This window comes from Piliocolobus tephrosceles, chromosome 11 (assembly GCF_002776525.5).
Source record: "Piliocolobus tephrosceles isolate RC106 chromosome 11, ASM277652v3, whole genome shotgun sequence".
NCBI classification, from domain to species: Eukaryota; Metazoa; Chordata; class Mammalia; order Primates; family Cercopithecidae; genus Piliocolobus; species Piliocolobus tephrosceles.
The window spans coordinates 127,760,902-127,780,242 of NC_045444.1; the positions used below are offsets into that span (position 1 = coordinate 127,760,902).

General features: G+C 55.8%; 1 protein-coding gene across 6 annotated transcripts in view; it reads left to right on the forward strand.

Moving 5' to 3' along the window:
* The window catches only part of D2HGDH (D-2-hydroxyglutarate dehydrogenase), a 32,262-nt gene that overhangs the window by 1,664 nt on the left and 11,257 nt on the right, over nt 1-19,341 (forward strand). For 3 of the 6 annotated variants that reach the window (XM_026449051.2, XM_026449050.2, XM_026449052.2), the window contains 6 exons: nt 5,467-5,524; nt 6,443-6,582; nt 7,455-7,648; nt 8,528-8,696; nt 13,747-13,890; nt 14,734-14,876. In XM_026449051.2, coding sequence (XP_026304836.1) covers nt 5,467-5,524; nt 6,443-6,582; nt 7,455-7,648; nt 8,528-8,696; nt 13,747-13,890; nt 14,734-14,876 — 848 coding nt within the window. Of the gene's footprint in view, nt 1-5,466; nt 5,525-5,548; nt 5,853-6,442; nt 6,583-7,454; nt 7,649-8,527; nt 8,697-13,746; nt 13,891-14,733; nt 14,877-19,341 lie in introns of those variants that run through there. The other 3 variants (XM_026449054.1, XM_026449055.1, XM_026449053.2) reach the window with 3 other exon arrangements.

The window sequence follows — 19,341 nt, forward strand, 5'->3', positions numbered from 1 at the left end:
ACTCCAGCCCAGCAGTTCAAGTTTGCAGTGGACTGTGATCTCACCACTGCATTCTAGCCTGGGCAACAGAGCAAGACTATATCTCTAAAACAAAACAGAATTCCCCTCCCCACCAAACCCCACAAGTTTATTCTTTAAGCTCTAGAGGCCAAAAGTGTGAAATCAGGGTATCACAGGGCTGTGCTCCCTCTACTCCCTCCAAAGCCTCCAGAGAAGGCGCCTTCCTGCCTCTTCTAGCTCCTGGTGGCCCCAGGTACCACATTATTCCAGTCTCTGCCTCTGTTTTTCATACAGGTTTCTCTTCTCTGTGACACTTCTCCATTTGTCTTATAAAGACACTTCTCATTGGATTGAGGGCCCAGCGTAATCAGGATGATCTCATCTCAGTACTGTCAACTTAATTACACCTGCAAAGACCGTTTTTCCTTTTTTTTTTTTTGAGATGAAGTCTCGCTCTTTTTGCCCCGGCTGGAGTGCAGTGGTGCGATCTCGGCTCACTGCAACCTCCCCCTCCTGGGTTCAAGCAATTCTCCTGCTTCGGCCTCCCATGTAGCTGGGATTACAGGCGCCTGCCTCCACGCCCGGCTAATTTTTGTATTTTTAGTAGAGACGGGTTTTCACCATGTTGACCAGGCTGGTCTTGAACTCCTGACTTCAGGTGATCCACTCACCTTGGCCTCCCAAAGTGCTGGGATGACAGGCATGAGCCCCGGTGCTCAGCTGGACCGTTTTTTCTTTTTCTTTTTTTTTTTTTTTGAGACGCAGTCTCGCTCTATTGCCCAGGCTGGAGTGCAGTGGCGCGAGCTCGGCTTACTACAAGCTCTGCCTCCTGGGTTCACTCCATTCTCCTGCCTCAGTCTCCTGAGTAGCTGGGACTACAGGTGCCCGCCACCATGCCCGGCTAATTGTTTTTGTATTTTTTTTTTGAGACGGAGTCTTGCTCTGTCGCCCGGGCTGGAGTGCAGTGGCTGGATCTCAGCTCACTGCAAGCTCTGCCTCCCGGGTTTACGCCATTCTCCTGCCTCAGCCTACTGAGTAGCTGGGACTACAGGCGCCCGCCACCTCGCCCGGCTAGTTTTTTGTATTTTTAGTAGAGACGGGGTTTCACCGGGTTAGCCAGGATGGTCTCGATCTCCTGACCTCGTGATCCGCCCGTCTCGGCCTCCCAAAGTGCTGGGATTACAGGCTTGAGCCACCGCGCCCAGCCTGTTTTTGTATTTTTAGTAGAGACAGGGTTTCACAGTGTTAGCCAGGATGGTCTTGATCTCCTGACTTAGGGATCTGCCTGCCTTGGCCTCCCAAAGTGCTGGGATTACAGGCGTGAGCCACCGTGCCCAGCCTCGTTTTTTCAAATAAGGTCCCATTCACAGGTCCTGGGGCATTGGGAAGCGGACGTATCTTTTTGGAACCCACTAGGTAAGAGGAAGGGCTCCTGGCCGGCCAGGCCTGCTCCTTTCCTCCCGCTGCACTCCTGCTCACTGGCTTACAAGTCTGTGCATGAATGAGGAACTTCTCAGCCTCTGGGGCTGGCACTTCCTTTTGGTAACAGTGCCCAGTTTTCTCTTATTTTTATTTTATTTATTTTTTTGAGACTGAGTCTTGCCCTGTCAGGGTGGAGTGCACTGGCACAATCTCCGCTTACTGCAACCTCCACCTCCTGGGGTCAAGTGATTTTCGTCTCAGTCTCCCGAGTAGCTGGGACTAGAGGCCTCCGCCACCACAGCCAGCTAATTTTTGTATTTTCTTAGTAGAGATGGGGTTTCACCATGTTGGCCAGGCTGGTCTCGAACTCCTGACCTCAGGTGATCACCCACCTTGGCCTCCCAAAGTGCTGGGATTACAGGGATGAGCCACCGCACCTAACCCAGTTTTCTCTTATGAAATGATTGCAGGCGGGTGTGGCAGCTCACATCTGTAACCCAGTTCTGTGGGAGATCACTTGAGCCCAGGAGTTCAAGACCAGCCTGGGCAACATGGTAAAACTCTATCTCTACAAAAAATTAAAAATTAGCTGGGTGTGGTGGCGTGTGTCTGTGGTCCCAGCTACTTGGGAGGCTGAGGTGGGAGGACAGCTTCAGCCTGGGAGGTTGAGGCTGCAGTAAAGCTCTCTAACCTGGGTGACAGAAAAAAATGATTTCTGAGATAACATAACCTACGTGCTTACACAATTTTAAAAAATCAACATGATGTTCTTGCTAAAATAGTAAAGCGAGGTAGAAGAGAATTGGTTGATTCTAATTTACAACAAAATGATCTAGTTAAACCTGTAGCACTGGCACCAGGTCCTGGGGCTGAACGTAGCACCCGGTGTGCTGTCTTTGGGAAGATCTGGAATTGTTTTTATCTTTTTGTTGTTGTTGTTTTGGCCCTTGTAGAAGATTGAAAGTATTAAGAACACTCAAAGTTTCTAGACCATGTAATCTGGGAGTGCAGTGTATGTTAAAACAGTTCGGAAAGTTAGCAAGTTGAACTGGGGTCTAGGCTTAGATATTGGAAGCAGCTCTTTCCCTGCAGAAAGGCTGGGAGTCACTGGAAATTGCTGGACCAATGGTCACTACGTAGGAGCTCTCTTGAGTGGAACGGCCCCCACCCTCACCCTGCTCCCTAAATAAGGACCCCTCTGGGGTGATCTCAAGCTACAGCCTTGAGCGTCCACCATGGCCCAGGGCCTGCGGGCTCATGAGTGTTGTCCCTGGAGCCAGGTGAGGATGGACGCCCACTCTGGGCTTGGCTAAGTCAGGCCCCAGTCCTGGCTCAGCACTGCTGCCTGGGTGGCCCTAGGCAGTTGACCCTCAGTGCCTGCCCTACAAAATGGGGCTTGGAGCCACTGCCTTGGGAACGCCATGTGGGTGAGTGGGGCAGGAACCTAGCGTGAGCCTTGAGCACAAGGCTTGGATTCCCGTGCTCCTAGCCTGCACAGAGGCCAGCACCCTGGGCTATGCTGCTGCTGCCCTAGTGGGCAAGGGGGCTCTCCCAGGGCTTGCAGGAGTGGGGTAGAAGCTGTAACTGAGATTGAGGGGTGGCCACACTGTGCCTCTCCCCTGCCTTGCCTGAGCCTGACTGGGCAAGGATTGGCTGTCCCCCTGGGACCCCTCTCTCCAGTCAGCACCCTTTTTGGAAGTCCGTAGCCATGGACACCTGTCTTGCTGCAGGGCTGCCCCTCAGTGTCTGTGTGCGCCTGTAGGAGGGCACCGTCCTCTGCATCCTGCTGCCCGGAGTTTGGTGAGGGCAAGGCTGAATTTCACTCATCTTTGAGTCCACAGGTTTGGTCCTGAATGTGTGCTCAGTAGGTGTTTACTGAGGTGAGGCTTAGTTGTTGAATTTTAGATGAATTGCCCCTTAGTGTGGCTTGCTTTTGGAGAGAAAGCGTGTCTAGACTTCTGAAAACTCATTAAGCATCATATTCAAAAATCTAGACCATTTGCTCAGGATGGATGCTGCAGACGTTTAGTGCGCACGCCTGCACTGGCGGGAAGGTGGGGGTTTCGCGGTGTGAAAACAGGCTGGACCCTTGCGTCACCTCTGGCGGCTCTGCCCCCTCTCTCTTTGTGGGGCTCGCATCGTTAACACTGGACCACTGGGAGGCAGCCGTCCTTTTTATCCTTCCCGTCAGAAGGTGAACATCACAGGAGTGGGAAATTCTGTCGTTCTGTCCGCTTTCTGTGTCTGGAATGCAGCCTGGCCTGCATTCTGGGGCGCACTCATGTATGTGTTGAGAACCCTGTCACAGTGCGTCCCAAGTGTGCCCAAGTCGAAAGGTTTGCCATGAGTCCTGGGGCTCCCGAGCTGAGTCGGGGACAGGGATGCAGCAAGCGCAGGTGCCACAGTTCCCTCAGGTGCTGCGCTGAAGTGTTGGCCAAGGCCCATGCGCCCAGCAGGCCCCTCTGCAAACATTGCTGGTTTGATGAAAGAGAGATTAAGTGACTTTCCGATCAGAAAAGTAAGGTGGACACCACAGCCTGGTTCTCAGAGCTCTGTGAAGAGGTGACAGGCACCTGTGACTGCACCTGCTGTCTGTCTGCAGCCCCCATCACCTGGGAAAGTCGTCTCAAGGAAACCCAAAGGCAGAAAGACGCCAGCTCACTTGGGGCAGCAGTGGTTAGCAACACCGGCCAACTAGCTTAGAGGGCTCCCATTGGTCACATCCAGGCACTCAGCAAATAAGGCAGCCAAGACTTACAGCCCAGTGAATAAAATGAGAAGCCGAGAGCCCTCATCACTGTGAATAAGCAGCTACATAAACATGTCAGTGGGAGCGAGGGGAAAGCCCTCCCTCGTGGCAGAGTCAGCTAAGAGGCCAGGCGCGGCAACTCATGCCTGTAACCCCAGCCCTTAGGGAGGCTGAGGTGAGTGGATTGCTTGAGGCCATGAGTTCAAGACCAGCCTGGGGAACATGGTGAAACCCTGTTTCTACTAAAAATATCAAAATTAGCCGAGCATGGTGGCAGGCACCTGTAGTCCCAGCTACCTGGGAGGCTGAGGTGGGAGGATCACTTGAGCCCAGGAGGTTGAGGCTGCAGTGAGCTGTGATTGTACCACTGCACTTCAGCCTGGGTGACAGAGTGAGACCCTGTCTCAAAAGAAATAAAAGGAAATGTAGGTGGACGTTTGGATTTAGGAAAATCACTCGTTGGCAACCATCCTAGTAACTGATTCAGTCTAAGATAATCAAAGATGTTAATGGGTGAAGCTTGAGGAGCGACAGGATGTCCACAAGCTCTCGAGTGTCTGCGTGTGAGGTGCACACACATCACGAAACGAAGTGTGGTGGCGTGGCAGGAGGGAAGCCTGCAGACAGCCCGTTACCATGGGACCGAGCTGACCTCACCACAAGTGGGTGGGCAACCTCAGAGCCGCCAATGCCTGGCCCGTGGGACTCTCGTCCATGGGCCCAGCCTCACCCACCTCTGCACACTGCCCAGTGCCCAGCCTGCCACCTCCCACGTGGGACCTAGTTTTGGTTTTTTTGAGACGGGGTCTTGCTCTGTCACCCAGGCTGGAGTGCAGTGTTGCGATCATAGCTCACTGCAGCCTTGACCTCCTGGGCTCAGGTGATTCTCTCTCCTCAGCTTCCCAAATAAGATCACTGTCTGGGGGCTGGGTGCGGTGGCTCACACCTGTAATCCCAGCACTTTGGGAGGCCACGGTGGGCAGATCATGAGGTCAGGAGTTCAAGACCAGCCTGGCCAACGTGGTGACACCCCATCTCTACTAAAAATACAAAATTTAGCCAGATGTGGTGGCGGGTGCCTGTAATCCCAGCTACTTGGGAGGCTGAGGCAGGAGAATTGCTTGAACCCAGGAGGGAGAGTTTGCAATGAGCCAAGATGGTGCCACTGCCCTCCAGCCTGGGCGACAGAGTGAGACTCCGTCTCCAAAAGAAAAAGCTCACTCTGGGGAGAGCGCCCAGCGGCCTCATCTGCAGCTCCCCCCACGCTGTCTCACGGGGTCTCCTTCCTGTCACAGGCTCTAGCAAGGTGCTGCTGAGGCCACGGACCTCGGAGGAGGTGTCCCACATCCTCAGGTGAGGTGGTGGCGCCTGGCTCCCCAAGCCCTTCTGTGTTGCCTGCCAGTCATTTCCTCGTGGAGCCTGTGGGCAGCTGGGGTGACGCGGTGCGAAGCCAGCCGATGACATCTTGGTTTGTGTGTCTCAGTGTTTGTTCTGTGGTTTTTAAGTGCTATCTCAAGGCATCTATGGTGTGTAATCATTTCCTCCCCATTTGGCAATGCCCCTGCACATTTCTTGGCACCGTCTGTAACAGCAAAGATCCTTCCCCATGGACACGCTACAGGGTGGCACTGGTCTCCAGGTTTCCATGATTGTAGACAGTGCTTTAGATCATCCTCAGGAGGTACTTTGTGGCAATTTGCACTTACTCTGTTAAACTCCGTCCCTGGGGCTTGCTGCCTCCAGGGTTTATTTAATGTACGTGGGCAGATTCCTCTCTCCAGGTCAGGGAGCTTTGGTTTCTCCAAACCCTTACCCATTGGGTGTGCTCAAGGCTTTGGGGCTTTGCAGAGGTGCAGACTGGTTGGGAGGGAGGTATCCCTGGGCACACATCTGGGGGAGGATGGGCCAAGGGTGGGGAGATGCAGGCAGAGGGTGGAAGGGGCAGTGCGGTCGAGGAGCCCTGGGCTGGGCCCTCTGTGAGCACAGTGTGAACGGGAAGGACGGGAGCGGGGCGTGTAGGACGTTCTGTCCTGTGAGGGAAGTCTTTTAGGACATTAGAATCGGGGCCTCCACTTCCGTCACCCTGTGCACGGCTCCTGGATTGGCATCTGTCCTTCCTCAGAATTACTCACATGCGTGGGCTGGGGAGGAACCCCCGCCGGGGCTGCAGGCAGAGCAGAGTAATCAGGATTTGGGGTCAGGCCCTGGTCCTTGGGGATGGCGGCATGGGGGAGGGGACAGAGCCCGATGTCCCTCCTGTCCTCATCCCAGGCGCTGCCACGAGAGGAACCTGGCTGTGAACCCGCAGGGGGGCAACACAGGCATGGTGGGCGGCAGCGTCCCCGTCTTTGACGAGATCATCCTCTCCACTGCCCGCATGAACCAGGTCCTCAGCTTCCACAGCGTGTCTGGTGAGCCTGTGCCGCCCCTCGGGGCCCAGGTGTCGCTCCTGGTGCTGGCGGAGTTCTTCCTCGCCAGCGTCTGCGACTTGCAGTGCTTGGGTGGGCGAATGCGTCAGGGGCGGGGCTGGGGAAAGAACCGGCGTCTGTAGCCTGGCCGCCCAGCCCCGCCTCGCCTGGCCCCTCCAGACATGCCTGCTGTGGGGTCACTCTGATGACGTGTGGTGAGGGCTGTCACTCCGGTCCCTTCTGGCTCCAGCCCGCTCTGGAGGTGTGTGCGGTGCAGAGTGGCAGGCAGAGGGGATCCTCTGCTCACATGGCACGGCAGACCCAGGGCGCCAGGGCGTGGCAGGCGTGAGGGGATCCTGTGGTCACGTGGCGCGGCAGACCCAGCGTGCCAGGGTCCTGCTCTGGAGCTGGGCCTCTCCCCACAAGGCCGGGCTCCAGGCCCTGGTCACTCTCTGGTCAGGCACCTGCGCTGTAGGGTGTTGAGCAGCATCCCTGGCCTCTGCCTACGAGGTGCCCACGGCACCCCCAGCCCAGAATGTCTCCGGACACTGTCCCACGTGCCCAGGGCCAGGTTCAGCCCCAGCCGAGAATCTTCCCCCTTCTGCTCCTTTCCAGGAGCATGTGTGGGCGGGAAGTTTTTCCCTGTCTTTTCATGTTACCCATTTTTCTTTTGTGTCACTGTAATCAGAAAGGTCCTGTTAGGCCCGGATGTGTTCAGCCTTGGGCCAGCGGTGTGGGGGCGCCTCTTCTCCTCGGCCTGGCGCTGAGGCTGATGTTCCTTCTGGGTGGCCTGCCTGTGCAGGATGGGGGTGGGCCCCACCAGCCCCGGGCCCACTGGAAGCCGAGTGCTGTGGCAGCCTGGTCGCTCTCTGCAGGAATTCTGGTTTGCCAGGCGGGCTGCATCCTGGAGGAGCTGAGCCGCTACGTGGAGGAACGGGACTTTATCATGCCGCTGGACTTAGGAGCCAAGGGCAGCTGCCACATTGGGGGAAACGTGGCAACCAACGCCGGGGGCCTGCGGTTTCTTCGATACGGCTCACTGCATGGGACTGTCCTGGGCCTGGAAGTGGTGAGCTGGGGCAGCCGCTTGACGCAGAGGTAGCTGTGGGGTATCCTCTCGCGGCTCTTGTGGGCCCACGTGGTGGTGCAGGTGCATGGGGCCCCTCGGGGTGGGAGGTCTTGGTTCCCGGCCCTGGGCCCCTCAGGGACGTGCAGGCTACATACTGGGGGAGGCCTGGCCCTGCCCTGCCCTCCCATGAGAGGGTGAGCTTGTGTCCACTGCCTCGGGGCCACACGGAGAGGATGCAGTTACAGGGGCCACCGCCCTGGCAGTGGTGGGCTTCCGAGAGCCGGGTGTGAAGGAAGGCTCATCCAGGGTCAGCTTCATGACCTTCTGTCGACCGCTGTTCCTCCAGGGCCCCTCTGTTTCCCCACACCCTCAACAGCCGAGTGTCACGGGCAGAGCTCTCTGTCCTGTTTACCCAAGTGGACAAAGCAAACACAAAACCATGCTTTGCTGCCATCCAGTAAATTATGATGCTCCAGCAGCTTTTATTCTGGCCAGCCACTGATTATCTTCATTATAAATTACTTTCTTGCACTCACGAGCTGTATAAGCCTCCGACTCACAGTACCAGCACACAGGACACGGAGAGGCCGGCAGCTCGGGAGCTTTGATGCCTTACGGCTGGTGGGTCCGGAGGTGGCTGGGTCCTGGGCTTGGCTCTTTTCTGCGTTCCAATGCCCTACTCCCAGGGAGCCTCCCCGCTGCCCCCAACCCCGTAAGCTGCTGTGTGTGGAGGGGTGTCACTCGTATGGGAGGAAAGTCCACCCTTCAGCCTCTTGGCATGACTGCAGGCTGTTGCAGCAGTGACACCTGGCCCCGGAGGCGACCGACGCGGTGTCAGGAGGCTGGCAGGTGGGTGAACACGCTTCTCTTCGCCCCCAGGTGTTGGCCGACGGCACCATCCTGGACTGCCTGACCTCCCTGAGGAAGGACAACACGGGCTATGACCTGAAGCAGCTGTTCATCGGGTCGGAGGGCACTTTGGGGGTCATCACTGCAGTGTCCATCCTGTGTCCACCCAAGCCCAGGGCTGTGAACGTGGCTTTCCTCGGTAGGCTTCCTCGATTTGTGCCTTGAGACGGAGTTGGGCTCGAGCATCTGCTCTGACAGTGCTGGTGTGAGGAAGGGGATGGAGGGACCCCCCCAGGACCGTCAGTTCCCGTGTCTCCTGACATCTCTGCTTCCAAGGGAATCAGATCCAGGGCCTGGCCTTCCTGGTCGTCGTGGGTAAAGGTCTGGAGTGAGGCCTGTCTCTGTCTCTGGTCAGAGGACACTTCATTTCATAACCAAACTGAGGCTTGTGTTGCCTCCTTCGCCCCATTGTGCAGGTTAAGTAGCTTGTGGTGTAAGATTGAGGGATGTGCTGTCATTTGGCATCAGTTCAGGACACCACTCCTAGTTACCGTGGGGATGAAGAATTCCCTCCTGTGATGGGGTCTTTGCTAGTCAGCCCAGATTGGGGGTCTCAGCAGACCTGCCTGCTGCCGTGTCTCCACAGGCCTGCTTTCCTCATGGCCGCTTCTTCGGTTCTCCCAGGACGTGCCTTTGTCTCCTTTCTTGCTTCGTTTGAATCGGGCGGGTTTATCCAGCATCTCCTCCTCAGGAGTTCAGAAGTCGCACAGCCCAGCAGTCTTCATGTGAGTGGTGGCGGGTCTAGCTCACCAACTCCCAGTTCAGTGTCTTGAGCTGCCAGAAGATTGGGCAGCCCTGGAGGCTGCTGAGACTCCGCTTGTTCCCTCAGCACTTACATCTTGTGATGTGTGTTCCGTATTTAAGCAATCTCACCGGGATTGTTATTTTATGGCCACTGTCTCTGCCTTCCATTCTCTTGCGTCCGATCTTCCGTTTGGGAGTATGTTGCAAACATACGCTTGTTCATTTCCTGAGGTAAAGGTCTCCTGGTGACCACTTCCTCATTTCTGGTGTGTCTGAAAATACCTTTATTTCACCCTCATTCTTGAAGGCTCTTCTTCGCAGGCACACGGCTGCCGGCTGCCGGCTGTCGTTTGTTTTCTTTCCTCTCGGTGGAAATGCCGCCCCTGTCCTCTGGCCTCCTTGCTGTTGGGTACTTCTCTGTCTGTGGGCGCTGCTGTGAAGGGATTCTGCCTCTCTCCCGCCCCTGTGGGCCACTTTAAACATCGTTCTTTTCGATCTTCTAAAGTTTTCAGTGTGTGGTGTTAGTTCTTTTTCATCTCTTTGGAATTACTGAATTTCTTAAACCTGTGACTTGGCATCTTTTACCAGTTCTAGAAATTCTTAGCCGTTATTGCTTCAGATATTGCCTGTGTTTTCCTCTCCTTTTGGGAATGTGATTCAGGATAGAACATCTCATCCATCTTCTCTGTCTCCTAATCTCCCCTCCGTATTGTCATCATCGTGTCTTTCTGTGCTGCATTCTGCGTGATTTCTTCTCATCTGTCTTCCAGTTCACGAATGCCCCCTTCGGCTGTGTTTTATATGCTGCTGAACCCTCCATGGATGGTTCACTCTGTCCATTGAGTTTTACATTTTGATTATGAAAGTTTTTTATTTCTAGAAGTTTTATTACTTTTTTCAAATCCGCAATGTCACTTTTTATAGTTTTTTATTCTAGGTATTCTCAAGCTCACCATTTGTGTCTTTAAACATAGTTTGTCGTCTATAATCCCAGCACTTTGGGAGGCCGAGGTGGGTGGGTCACTTGAGATCAGGAGTTTGAGACCAGCCTGGCCAACATGATGAAACCCCATTTCTACTGAAAGTACAAACATTAGGCTGGGCGCAGTGGCTCACACCTGTAATCCCAGCACTTTGGGGGGCTGAGGCAGCCAGATCACAAGGTCAGAAGTTCAAGACCAGCCTGATCAACAGGGTGAAACACCGTCTCTATTAAAAATACAAAAATTAGCCGGGCATGGTGGTGGACGCCTGTAATCCCAGCTATTTGGGAGGCTGGGGCAGGTGAATCGCTTGAAACCGGAAGGCAGAGGTTGCAGTGGGCTGAGATTGCGCCATCGCACTCCAGCCTGGGTGACAGAGCGAGACTCTGTCTCAAAAAAAAAAAAAAAAAACAAACTGAATAATTTTTTATGATGTTTTATAATCAGGCAATTCCATTTTTTCAAGTCTGTAGTCAGTCTGTAAAAGTTTTTTTAGAGACAAGGTCTCACTCTGTTGCCCAAGCTGGAGTGCAGTGGTGTGATCATAGTCCCTGGGCTCAAGCCATCCTCTTGAGTAGCTGGGATTACAGGTGCATACCACCATGCCTAGGTAGTTTTTAAAAAATTGTGTGTAGAAACAGGGTCTCATTATGTTGCGTAGGCTGCTCTTGAACTCCTGGGCTCAAACGATCCTCCCACCGTGGCCTCCTAAAGTGTGGGGGTTATAGGTGTGAGCCTGAGCCACTGCACCAGCCTGTATGGTCTGTTTTTAGTGTCTATTGTTCCTGCTGGTTCACCCTCCTGGCTCCTTAGTTTCTCGTGTGCTTGGCTGGCTGTGGCAATGTTCAGCTCATTACGTTTGAAGAATTATTTGTAGGGGTTCCTAGATGCCAAAGACAAAGCACCTTCCTTCAGAGAGGGTTTGTTTCTGCTTTTGCTTGGCAGGTTTTGGGTCTGTGCAGCCTGGGAGTGACCAAGTTCATAGGATGAAATTCTGTGAACCTCCCAGGCAGCAAGTCAGTACAGGGCTGTGTAGGGCTGATCGAGGGTCATGATTTATCAGGAAAGTGTTTTTTTTTTTTTTTTTTTTAAATATTACTCTTCTGTATATTTTTGAGAGACAAGGTCTCGCTCTGTCACCCAGGCTGCAGTGCAGTGGTGCAATCGTGGCTCGCTGCAGCCCTGACCTCCTATGCTAAAGGGATCCTCCTGCCTCAGCCTCCCAAGTAGCTGGGACCAGGTGTGTACCACCATGCCTGGGAAAATTTTTAAAATTGTTTTGTAGAGACAGGGTCTCACCGTGATGCCCAGGCTGGTCTTGAACTCCTGAGCTCAACCAATTCTCCTGCCTTGGCCTCCCAAAATGCTGGGGCTACAGGCATGAACGCCTGCGCCAGGCTCCATTGTGCTTTTTTCTCATTCTGTTCACCACTTCCCCTGCAGTCTTCAGGGCAAGCAGGCTTGCTTCTGGCCCTGACTCCTAAGATGTGGCCCTGTGGGGGTCTCCTGGATTCCTCTCTCTGGGTGGGCTGGGAAGCTTGAGGCCAGACCTGCTGGCGGGGCGAGGGCTGTCGGCCAAGAGCGGCACTGGGCTTGGTGCTGCTCAGCCCCCAGGGCAGGCTCTTCCCTTGCTCTTGACGCTCTTCAGCGTGGTTTTTTTTCTGGGACAGAGTCTCACTCTTGTCGCCCAGGCTGGAGTGCAGTGGCGCGATCTCGGCTCACTGAAACCTCCGCCTCCTGGTTCAAGCAATTCGCCTGCCTCAGCCGCCCAAGTAGCTTGGATTACAGGCACCTGCCACCACATCCAGCTAATTTTTGTATTTTTAGTAGAGGCAGGTTTCGCCATGTTGGCTAGGCTGGTCTCCAGCTCCTGACCTCCAGTGATCTGCCCGCCTCAGCCTCCCGGAGTGTGGGATTACAGGTGTGAGCCACCGCACCTGGCCTCTTCAGCATTTTTCTTCGGTGTTTTCTGGCCCAGCGTTTGTGGTGTTTTCACTGGGTGCTGGGTCATGTGGCCTCGCCCATCGCTGCTGGGTGGAGGCCCCTTCTCCTGGATCTGCCCTAATCAGGACTTGCCCGCTTCACTGGTGCCCCTCCCACCAAGGCTGCCACTCACTGTCCTCCCACCACCAACCCAGCCATCGGTTCTCATTGCCCCTCTCGCCTGTTGCCTCTGGCACAAGCTTGGCCTGTGATGCTGCCCCCACACCCCCTTCTTGCCTACCCTCCACCTTCAGCCCCTGGTGGGGCTCCTCACCCCTGACCCTGGAATGGCTGGGGCAGCCCTGACTGCTTCTGCCAGACTCTCTCTGGGTGGCAGTGCTGTCTGGATCAGTGGGTCCTCTTCATCCACGTTTTCTGTTTTCTGCTCTCTGCTCTGATCCCACTCCAACTGCAGTCACCTGTGTGCCACCTGCCTGTGGTCCTGGGAGCCCGAGGCCAGCCCGGCTGCCGCATCCTGCTCTTCCTGCCTCCAGGTCTCAGATAGGAGTCACTCACCTCTGTGTGCCACACCCACATCTAAACCGTGTAGAACAGGCCTATGAGGATGGCCCTGGTCCCGTGTGCTCGTGGGCTCAGTCCAGCTCTCCAGGGCCCGGTCAGCCCTGGCTCCTGCCCTCCTGCAGCTGGGGTGACTTCCCACGTGGCACTCTTGTCCCACTTCCTGGGGCTTCCCACCCACTCTGAGCAAGATGCCAAGTCCCCACCGCCAGACCCTCCAGCACCACCGACACCCTGGCCTCTGTGCGTCTGCAGCCACACCCCATCATGGCGCTTGGGTCACAGGCCTCGAGGTGTTCCTGTGTCACCCAGTGCAGGTGTCTGCCTCCAGCCTCTGCACTTGTGAGACCTTCTCTCTGGAAAATTCTTCTCTGATACCCACGTGCCTTCACGTTGCTTCCCCATCTCGCCCTGAAAGATGGGCAGGCCCCCCTCCTACTGCAGCATCTCTGGGGCTGGACACCTCCACTCGGTTCGTTTCCATCTTTGTCCTTGAGGGTCGGCTTCCTCAGGGCAGGGGCCTTGCTGGTAGTCCCCCAACTCTGGAGCACCGCAGGGAGCTCAGGGTGTCCGGTAAACGCCTGTTGGATGAGGTCCTGCGTGCAGGGAAGACCTGAGTGCTGATTGTGTTAAGAGAAATGCAGCCATTCCCAAAGGCTGCCTGTTGCTGGCCCTGTGTTTGCAGAATTCCCAAGATATGCCCCCTCTGAGTCCCACTGCTGTCTCAGGTTCTGTGTGGTTCTTCAGCGCCTTCCCCTTCTGATCTGATGCTGGTGGTGATACCAGGCGTGTACCTGCCAGGCGAACCCTGGGCTGTTTCTTGCAGTGCCAGCCCTTGCACTCCTCGCGGCTGCCCAGCTCACCCCACATGAGTCGGGCTGATGTTGCTGCTTTGAAGGGGGACTTGGGTGGGCTGGGCTTGGCTCTGTGCAGTGCTTGACGTGCTGTGACCCGTTTCAGGCTGTCCAGGCTTTGCTGAGGTTCTGCAGACCTTCAGCACCTGCAAGGGGATGCTGGGCGAGATCCTGTCTGCATTCGAGTTCATGGATGCTGTGTGCATGCAACTGGTCGGGCGTCATCTCCACCTGGCCAGCCCGGTACAAGGTACTGACCCCCATGCAGGGGCCAGCTGGTCCTGCAGCTCCTTCTGCACCTCTGGACACATGGGACGGCTCAGAGGCCCTGGGGGGTGGAGGGTGTCCGGGCGGAGCGTGGAGTGGCTGTTGGGCTCATGTGTAAGAAAGCTGCTCTTAACATATTTAGGACAAAGAATAGGGTGCCCTGGTCCTGTGTAAGGTTTGTAGTTACACAGATTTCCTGATCATCTGCAAGGAGGACAGGAAGGAGCTAAGTGGCTATTTTTGGTGAGTGGGGAGACTTTCTTTCCATTTCTACTTTTCTTTGTTTTCCCATGTTGCTTTCTGTAAGCATGTTTTACTTTTATGCTGGGAAAAAAGCCAATAATTTTTTCTGTGGAGGGATGGAGTTTCTCACTGTGACCCAGGCTGGAGTGCAATGTCACGATCTCGGCTCACTGCAGCCTCCGCCTCCCGGGTTCAAACGTTTCTCCTGCCTCAGCCTCCTGAGTAGCTGAGATTACAGGCACCCGCCACCACACTTGGCTAATTTTTGTATTTTTAGTAGAGACGGGGTTTTGCCATGTTGACCAGGCTGGTCTCGAACTCGTGATCTCAGGTGATCCACCCACCTCAGCCTTCCAAAGTGCTGGGATTACAGGTGTGAACCACCGTGCCTGGCCAAAGACAACTTTTTAAACCTCCTGAAAGTCAGCTCAACCAGAGAGCTGTGTGCTCCGCAGGCTGCCTGGGTCCTTCTTGGCCTCGAAAGATCAGTGGTTGCTATCACAGCCATTCCGCCCGAGCAGCCCTGATTCTTGCCCTGGAAGCCGGAGCCTCTGCTCACTCTGCCTTCCTTGCTTACTTCTAGAGAGTCCGTTTTACGTCCTCATCGAGACTTCAGGCTCCAACGCAGGCCATGATGCTGAGAAGCTGGGCAGCTTCCTGGAGCACGCACTGGGCTCCGGCCTGGTGACTGACGGGACCATGGCCACCGACCAGACGAAAGTCAAGGTGCCCCATGTTCTGCTCGCAGGTCCCCTCTGTGTCCGTCAAGTCCAGCCCTGTCTCGGGATGCCTGGAAGGGTCATTGGTGCAGCCTAAACGGTGCGGGGTATGGCTGAAATGTGACTGGGTTTCACAGCTTTAAGAGAGTAATGTCTTTGGATGGAAAATGTATTCCTGGTGTCTAGGCCATTTTCATTAATATTTAAAAACTACTTCTTCCCCACCGTGTCCCTCCCCAACCGCATGCTGTGGGATGAGCACGGGGACTGCGCCATTGCCGGTCCCCCACAGCCTGTGGTTCAGCGGCCAGTCAGCAGCAGCTCTGCCTAGAGTTGTGTGGAGTGAGTGGAGGCAGGAGGAACCCCTGGGGCTGTGGAGGCTTAGCTCGGACCCGGGAGTCCCAGGGTGGGCGGTTTTCTGGAGGAAGGGTCTTGACTGTGTTACCGGATTATTTGTCCTTTTTGGATGCCAAAGGAAGGAGGGGCAAGGCCTGGGGCAGTGAGAGCCCTGGGTCACCGTCACTGTGGCCTGGGCAGGGGAGGAGCCCTCGGTCACCACCACTGGGGCCTGGGCAGTGGGAGCCCTTGGTCACTGTCACCGGGGCTTGGTTAATGGTAGCCCTCGGTCACCGTTACCAGGCCCTGGGTAGGAGGAGCCCTTAGTTACCTTCACTGGGGCCTGGGCAGTGGGTGCCCTCGGTCACCGTCACCGGGGTCTGGGCAGCGGGCGCAGGCCTTTACTCCCGCTTAGTTGGTTCCAGCTCGGGTTAGCCTGGGTTTTGCCCTTACCATATCCCCCCTCACCTTTGCCACCTGACTGTCCTGATTCCACTGCTTCTGGGCAAAATCGTGTCTGCTCCCAAGGGCTGGGGTGCGGTTGGCTGGGCTCACTCTTGTGTCCCGGTGCCTGGCCCAGGGGCATCCTCTGGGTGAATGGTAGGTGTGTGATGCCGTCTCTGTCGACCGAGAGGCATGATCAAGTGTGCGTCCTTCCTAGGTCTCTGCCTGCCTTTCCTGCATTTTTCTAAGTGGACTGTGACAGTCAGCTCCCCTACATTCTGCTGCAGTAACAAGCAGTCCCCAGGCCCCAGTGACCACATGAAGATGGGCTCACCCTCCCTCGTGTTCTGTGTGCGTGATCGCTGTGGCTGCATCTGCTCCTGTGCCTTCCAATTCAGGGGCCCGGGCTGAAGCAGCTGCCTGGCCAGTCTGTTTTCCCAGTAGAAAGAGCAGGACAGCCCCCAGGGCTTCTCTCAGCTTCTGCTCGGGATGGGGCAGGAACGTGAGCCCAACCGCCCTTGGTGGTGCAGGCGGGGACCCTCATCCCACACTGGCTGCTTTGCTGGGGTGGCAGTCATGCAGCGCCCCCACCATCCCCAGGAGGGCTACCCTGACACCTTGGCCTCCACACATCAGCCCCCACGACCCCCACAAAGAAGGGCTGCCCTCAACACCTCCAACCTCCCTACCAGCTCCCACGCCACCCCCAGGTCGGGCTGCTCCCCACACCCCCAGCCTCTGCACATCATCCCCCACACCACCCCCAGGTGGGCTGTCCCCGACGCCCCCAGCCTCTGCCCATCAGTCCCCAGCCCCTCCACAGCCTGGTCCAGTCCTAGACTTGTGCCTTGAACATTAATGCCCAGAGCCGGGTTCATGACCAGGACAGGGCTGGGCGGGGCTGGTCCTGTGTTCACAAAGTCACCTCCAGAAGCTTCCTGGGACAGGTTTGGGAGAGACCTTGCATGTCTGTCAGTACCTCACTCCGGCTCATGCTCCACGGGTGGCTAATCTGGCCTTTGTTTTTTGCAGATAGCAAAACCACCCTTTCTTAGGTGTGCGGCTTGACAGGTTGACCCGGATATGCGCTTGTGTGCAGTTGCTCTGAGGCTTTTCTCTGCTATTGTCCGGCGTTGGCGAGGCTGTGGGCAGGTCCTGAGCCATTCTTCTCTGCTTTCCACTTTGTGGTCTTTCCCTTCTGGGAGCCCTGGGTTTTTGGACATGTTGAGAAAATGGGGCTTACGCAGGTCCAGCCGCTGCTGCAGGGGTCCTGTGTTTAACGGGGCTCTCTCAGCCCTGCCCAGGCCCCGCTGTAGCCTCAGCCCACCTGAGTGGAAGCCACACTGGTCATGCCAGACGCCCCGGGCTCTTCTGAGTAGTGACCACGGCGGATCTCATTGGCAGTGCCCGTCCACCCGTCACGTGTCACTCAGCAAACCTGTTAGGGAGATGCCTCCTGTGCCGTGTTCCTGCTGGCTGACAGCAGTGACCAGGGCGGGAGAAGCCTTGACCCCTGAAACTCACACAGCAGAAGGAACAAGCTCAGCCCATGGCCCTTCAGAGCCAGGAAGCGCCGGGGAGGAGGGCAGGGTCAGGCAGGGTCATGGGGTGTGCCGGGGAGTGCCGGGAGGGCTGGAAAGATGACCCTGAGGGGTCATTTCAGCAAAGATTTGGTGTGGGGAGCAGAAAGTCTGGTGCAGGAGCACCAAGGCCCTGAGGGGGCATGTGCCTGCCATGTTCTAGAACGTTCCAGAGATGGTGGGCATGGAGCCAAGTGACTGAGGTGTGAGCAGGCAAGGGGAGAGCCATCTTGTGGCCACGGGGACATACGGGCGGCTGGTCTGATGAGGTTTCGAGAAGGCCCCGCAGGCAGTGAGGTGCCCACCAAGCCGGCCTTGCAGCTGCGCCCGCGCTGCTGTGATGAAGGGTCCGTAGAAGGAGCGGTTGCTCGGGGCATGGCGTGACCCAAGGGGCTGATCTCACCAAACTAGCTCTAAAAGTTTGAGAGGGGCCGGCCCGGTGGCTTAGGCCTGTAATCCCAGAGCTTTGGGAGGCCGAGGCCGGCTCCGTCGGGAGACCCTAACCCAGTGGCGTTAGAGGAGTTAAAGACACACACGCAGAAATGTAGAGGTGTGAAGTGGGGAATCCGGTCTCACAGCCTTCAGAGCTGACAGAGATTTACCCACATGTTTATTAACAGCAAACCAGTCCTTAGCATTGTTTCTATAGATATTAAATTCATTAAAAGTATCCCTTAAGGGAAACGAAGGGATGGGCCGAATTAATTGCAGCAGGAACATGCCCTTAAGACACAGATCGCTCAGGCTTTTGTTTGTGGCTTAAGAATGCCTTTAAGCGGTTTTCCGCCCTGGGCGGGCCAGGTGTTCTTGCCCTCGTTCCCGTAAACTCACAACCTTCCAGCTTAGGCCGTATGGCCTTTCTGGACGTGTTACATTGCTACAGAGATTTTGTTTATGGCCAGTTTTTGGGGGACTTCTTCCCAACAGAGGCAGGAGGATCACTTGAGCCCAGGAGTTTGAGACCAGCCTGAGCAACATGGTGAGACTTCAAAAAAATAAAAAATTGGTGGTGGGGAAATGGGGGAATTTTGGACACTGGCTAGATTCCCAGTGATGGTGAGGAGTTGTTATTTTTTTAAGTGTGAGTGTGGCATTGTGGTTATGTCAAAAAAACAGAGTCTTTTTTCTTTTTTTTGAGACAGAGTCTCACTCTCACCCAGGCTGTAGTGCAGTGACACAGTTGCAGCTCACCGCAGCCTCAACCTCCTGGGCTCAAGCGATCCTCCCGCCTCAGCCTCCTGAGTAGCTGATTCTACAGGTGCCCACCACCAAACCAGCTGATTTTTATTTGTTTTTTATTTTTATTTATTTTTTTAAGACGGAGTCCCTCTCTCTGTCGCCCAGGCTAGAGTGCAGTGGCACACAATCTTGGCTCACTGCAAGCTCCGCCTCCCAAGTTCATGACATTCTCCCGCCTCAGCCTCTGGAGTAGCTGGGACTACAGACGCCTGCCACCACGCCCGGCTAATTTTTTGTATTTTTAGTAGAGATGGGGTTTCACCTTGTTAACCAGGATGGTCTCGATAACCTGACCTCGTGATCTGCCCGCCTCGGCCTCCCAAAGTGCCGGGATTACAGGCGTGAGCCACCAGGCCCGGCTGATTTTTATTGTTTTTAAGAGACAGGGTCTCCCTATGTGGCTCAGGCTGGTCTCAAACTTCTGGGCTCAAGTCATCCTCCTGCCTCAGCCTCCCAAAGCTCTGGGATTACAGGTGTGAGTCACTGCGCCCAGCCAGGTCTTTCTCTTAGAATTTCCTGAAATGATGGGGTCTCTGGAGGGGCAGTGCTGGGACCCTGCAGGGGAGAGGTGGTCCTGCAGCCCAGAGAGGATGGCTCTGTCTTCTTGTGGTGCAGATCTCCACAATGAAAGCTGGAAGCAAGTAAAAGCCCAGCAAACCACAGGCCAGTTGATCTGAGCCCCAGGATTTGGCCCCAGGTTCCGCTTTAGCCGCCAGCACCGTCTGTTCCTCTTCAGAATCCTTCCTCCCCCACGACCCGCCCACCATGTCCCTCCTCCCCCACGACCCACCATGTCCTTCCCTCCCCCACGACCCGCCGGCCGTGTCCTTCCCTCCCCCACGGCCCGCCCGCCGTGTCCTTCCCTCCCCCACG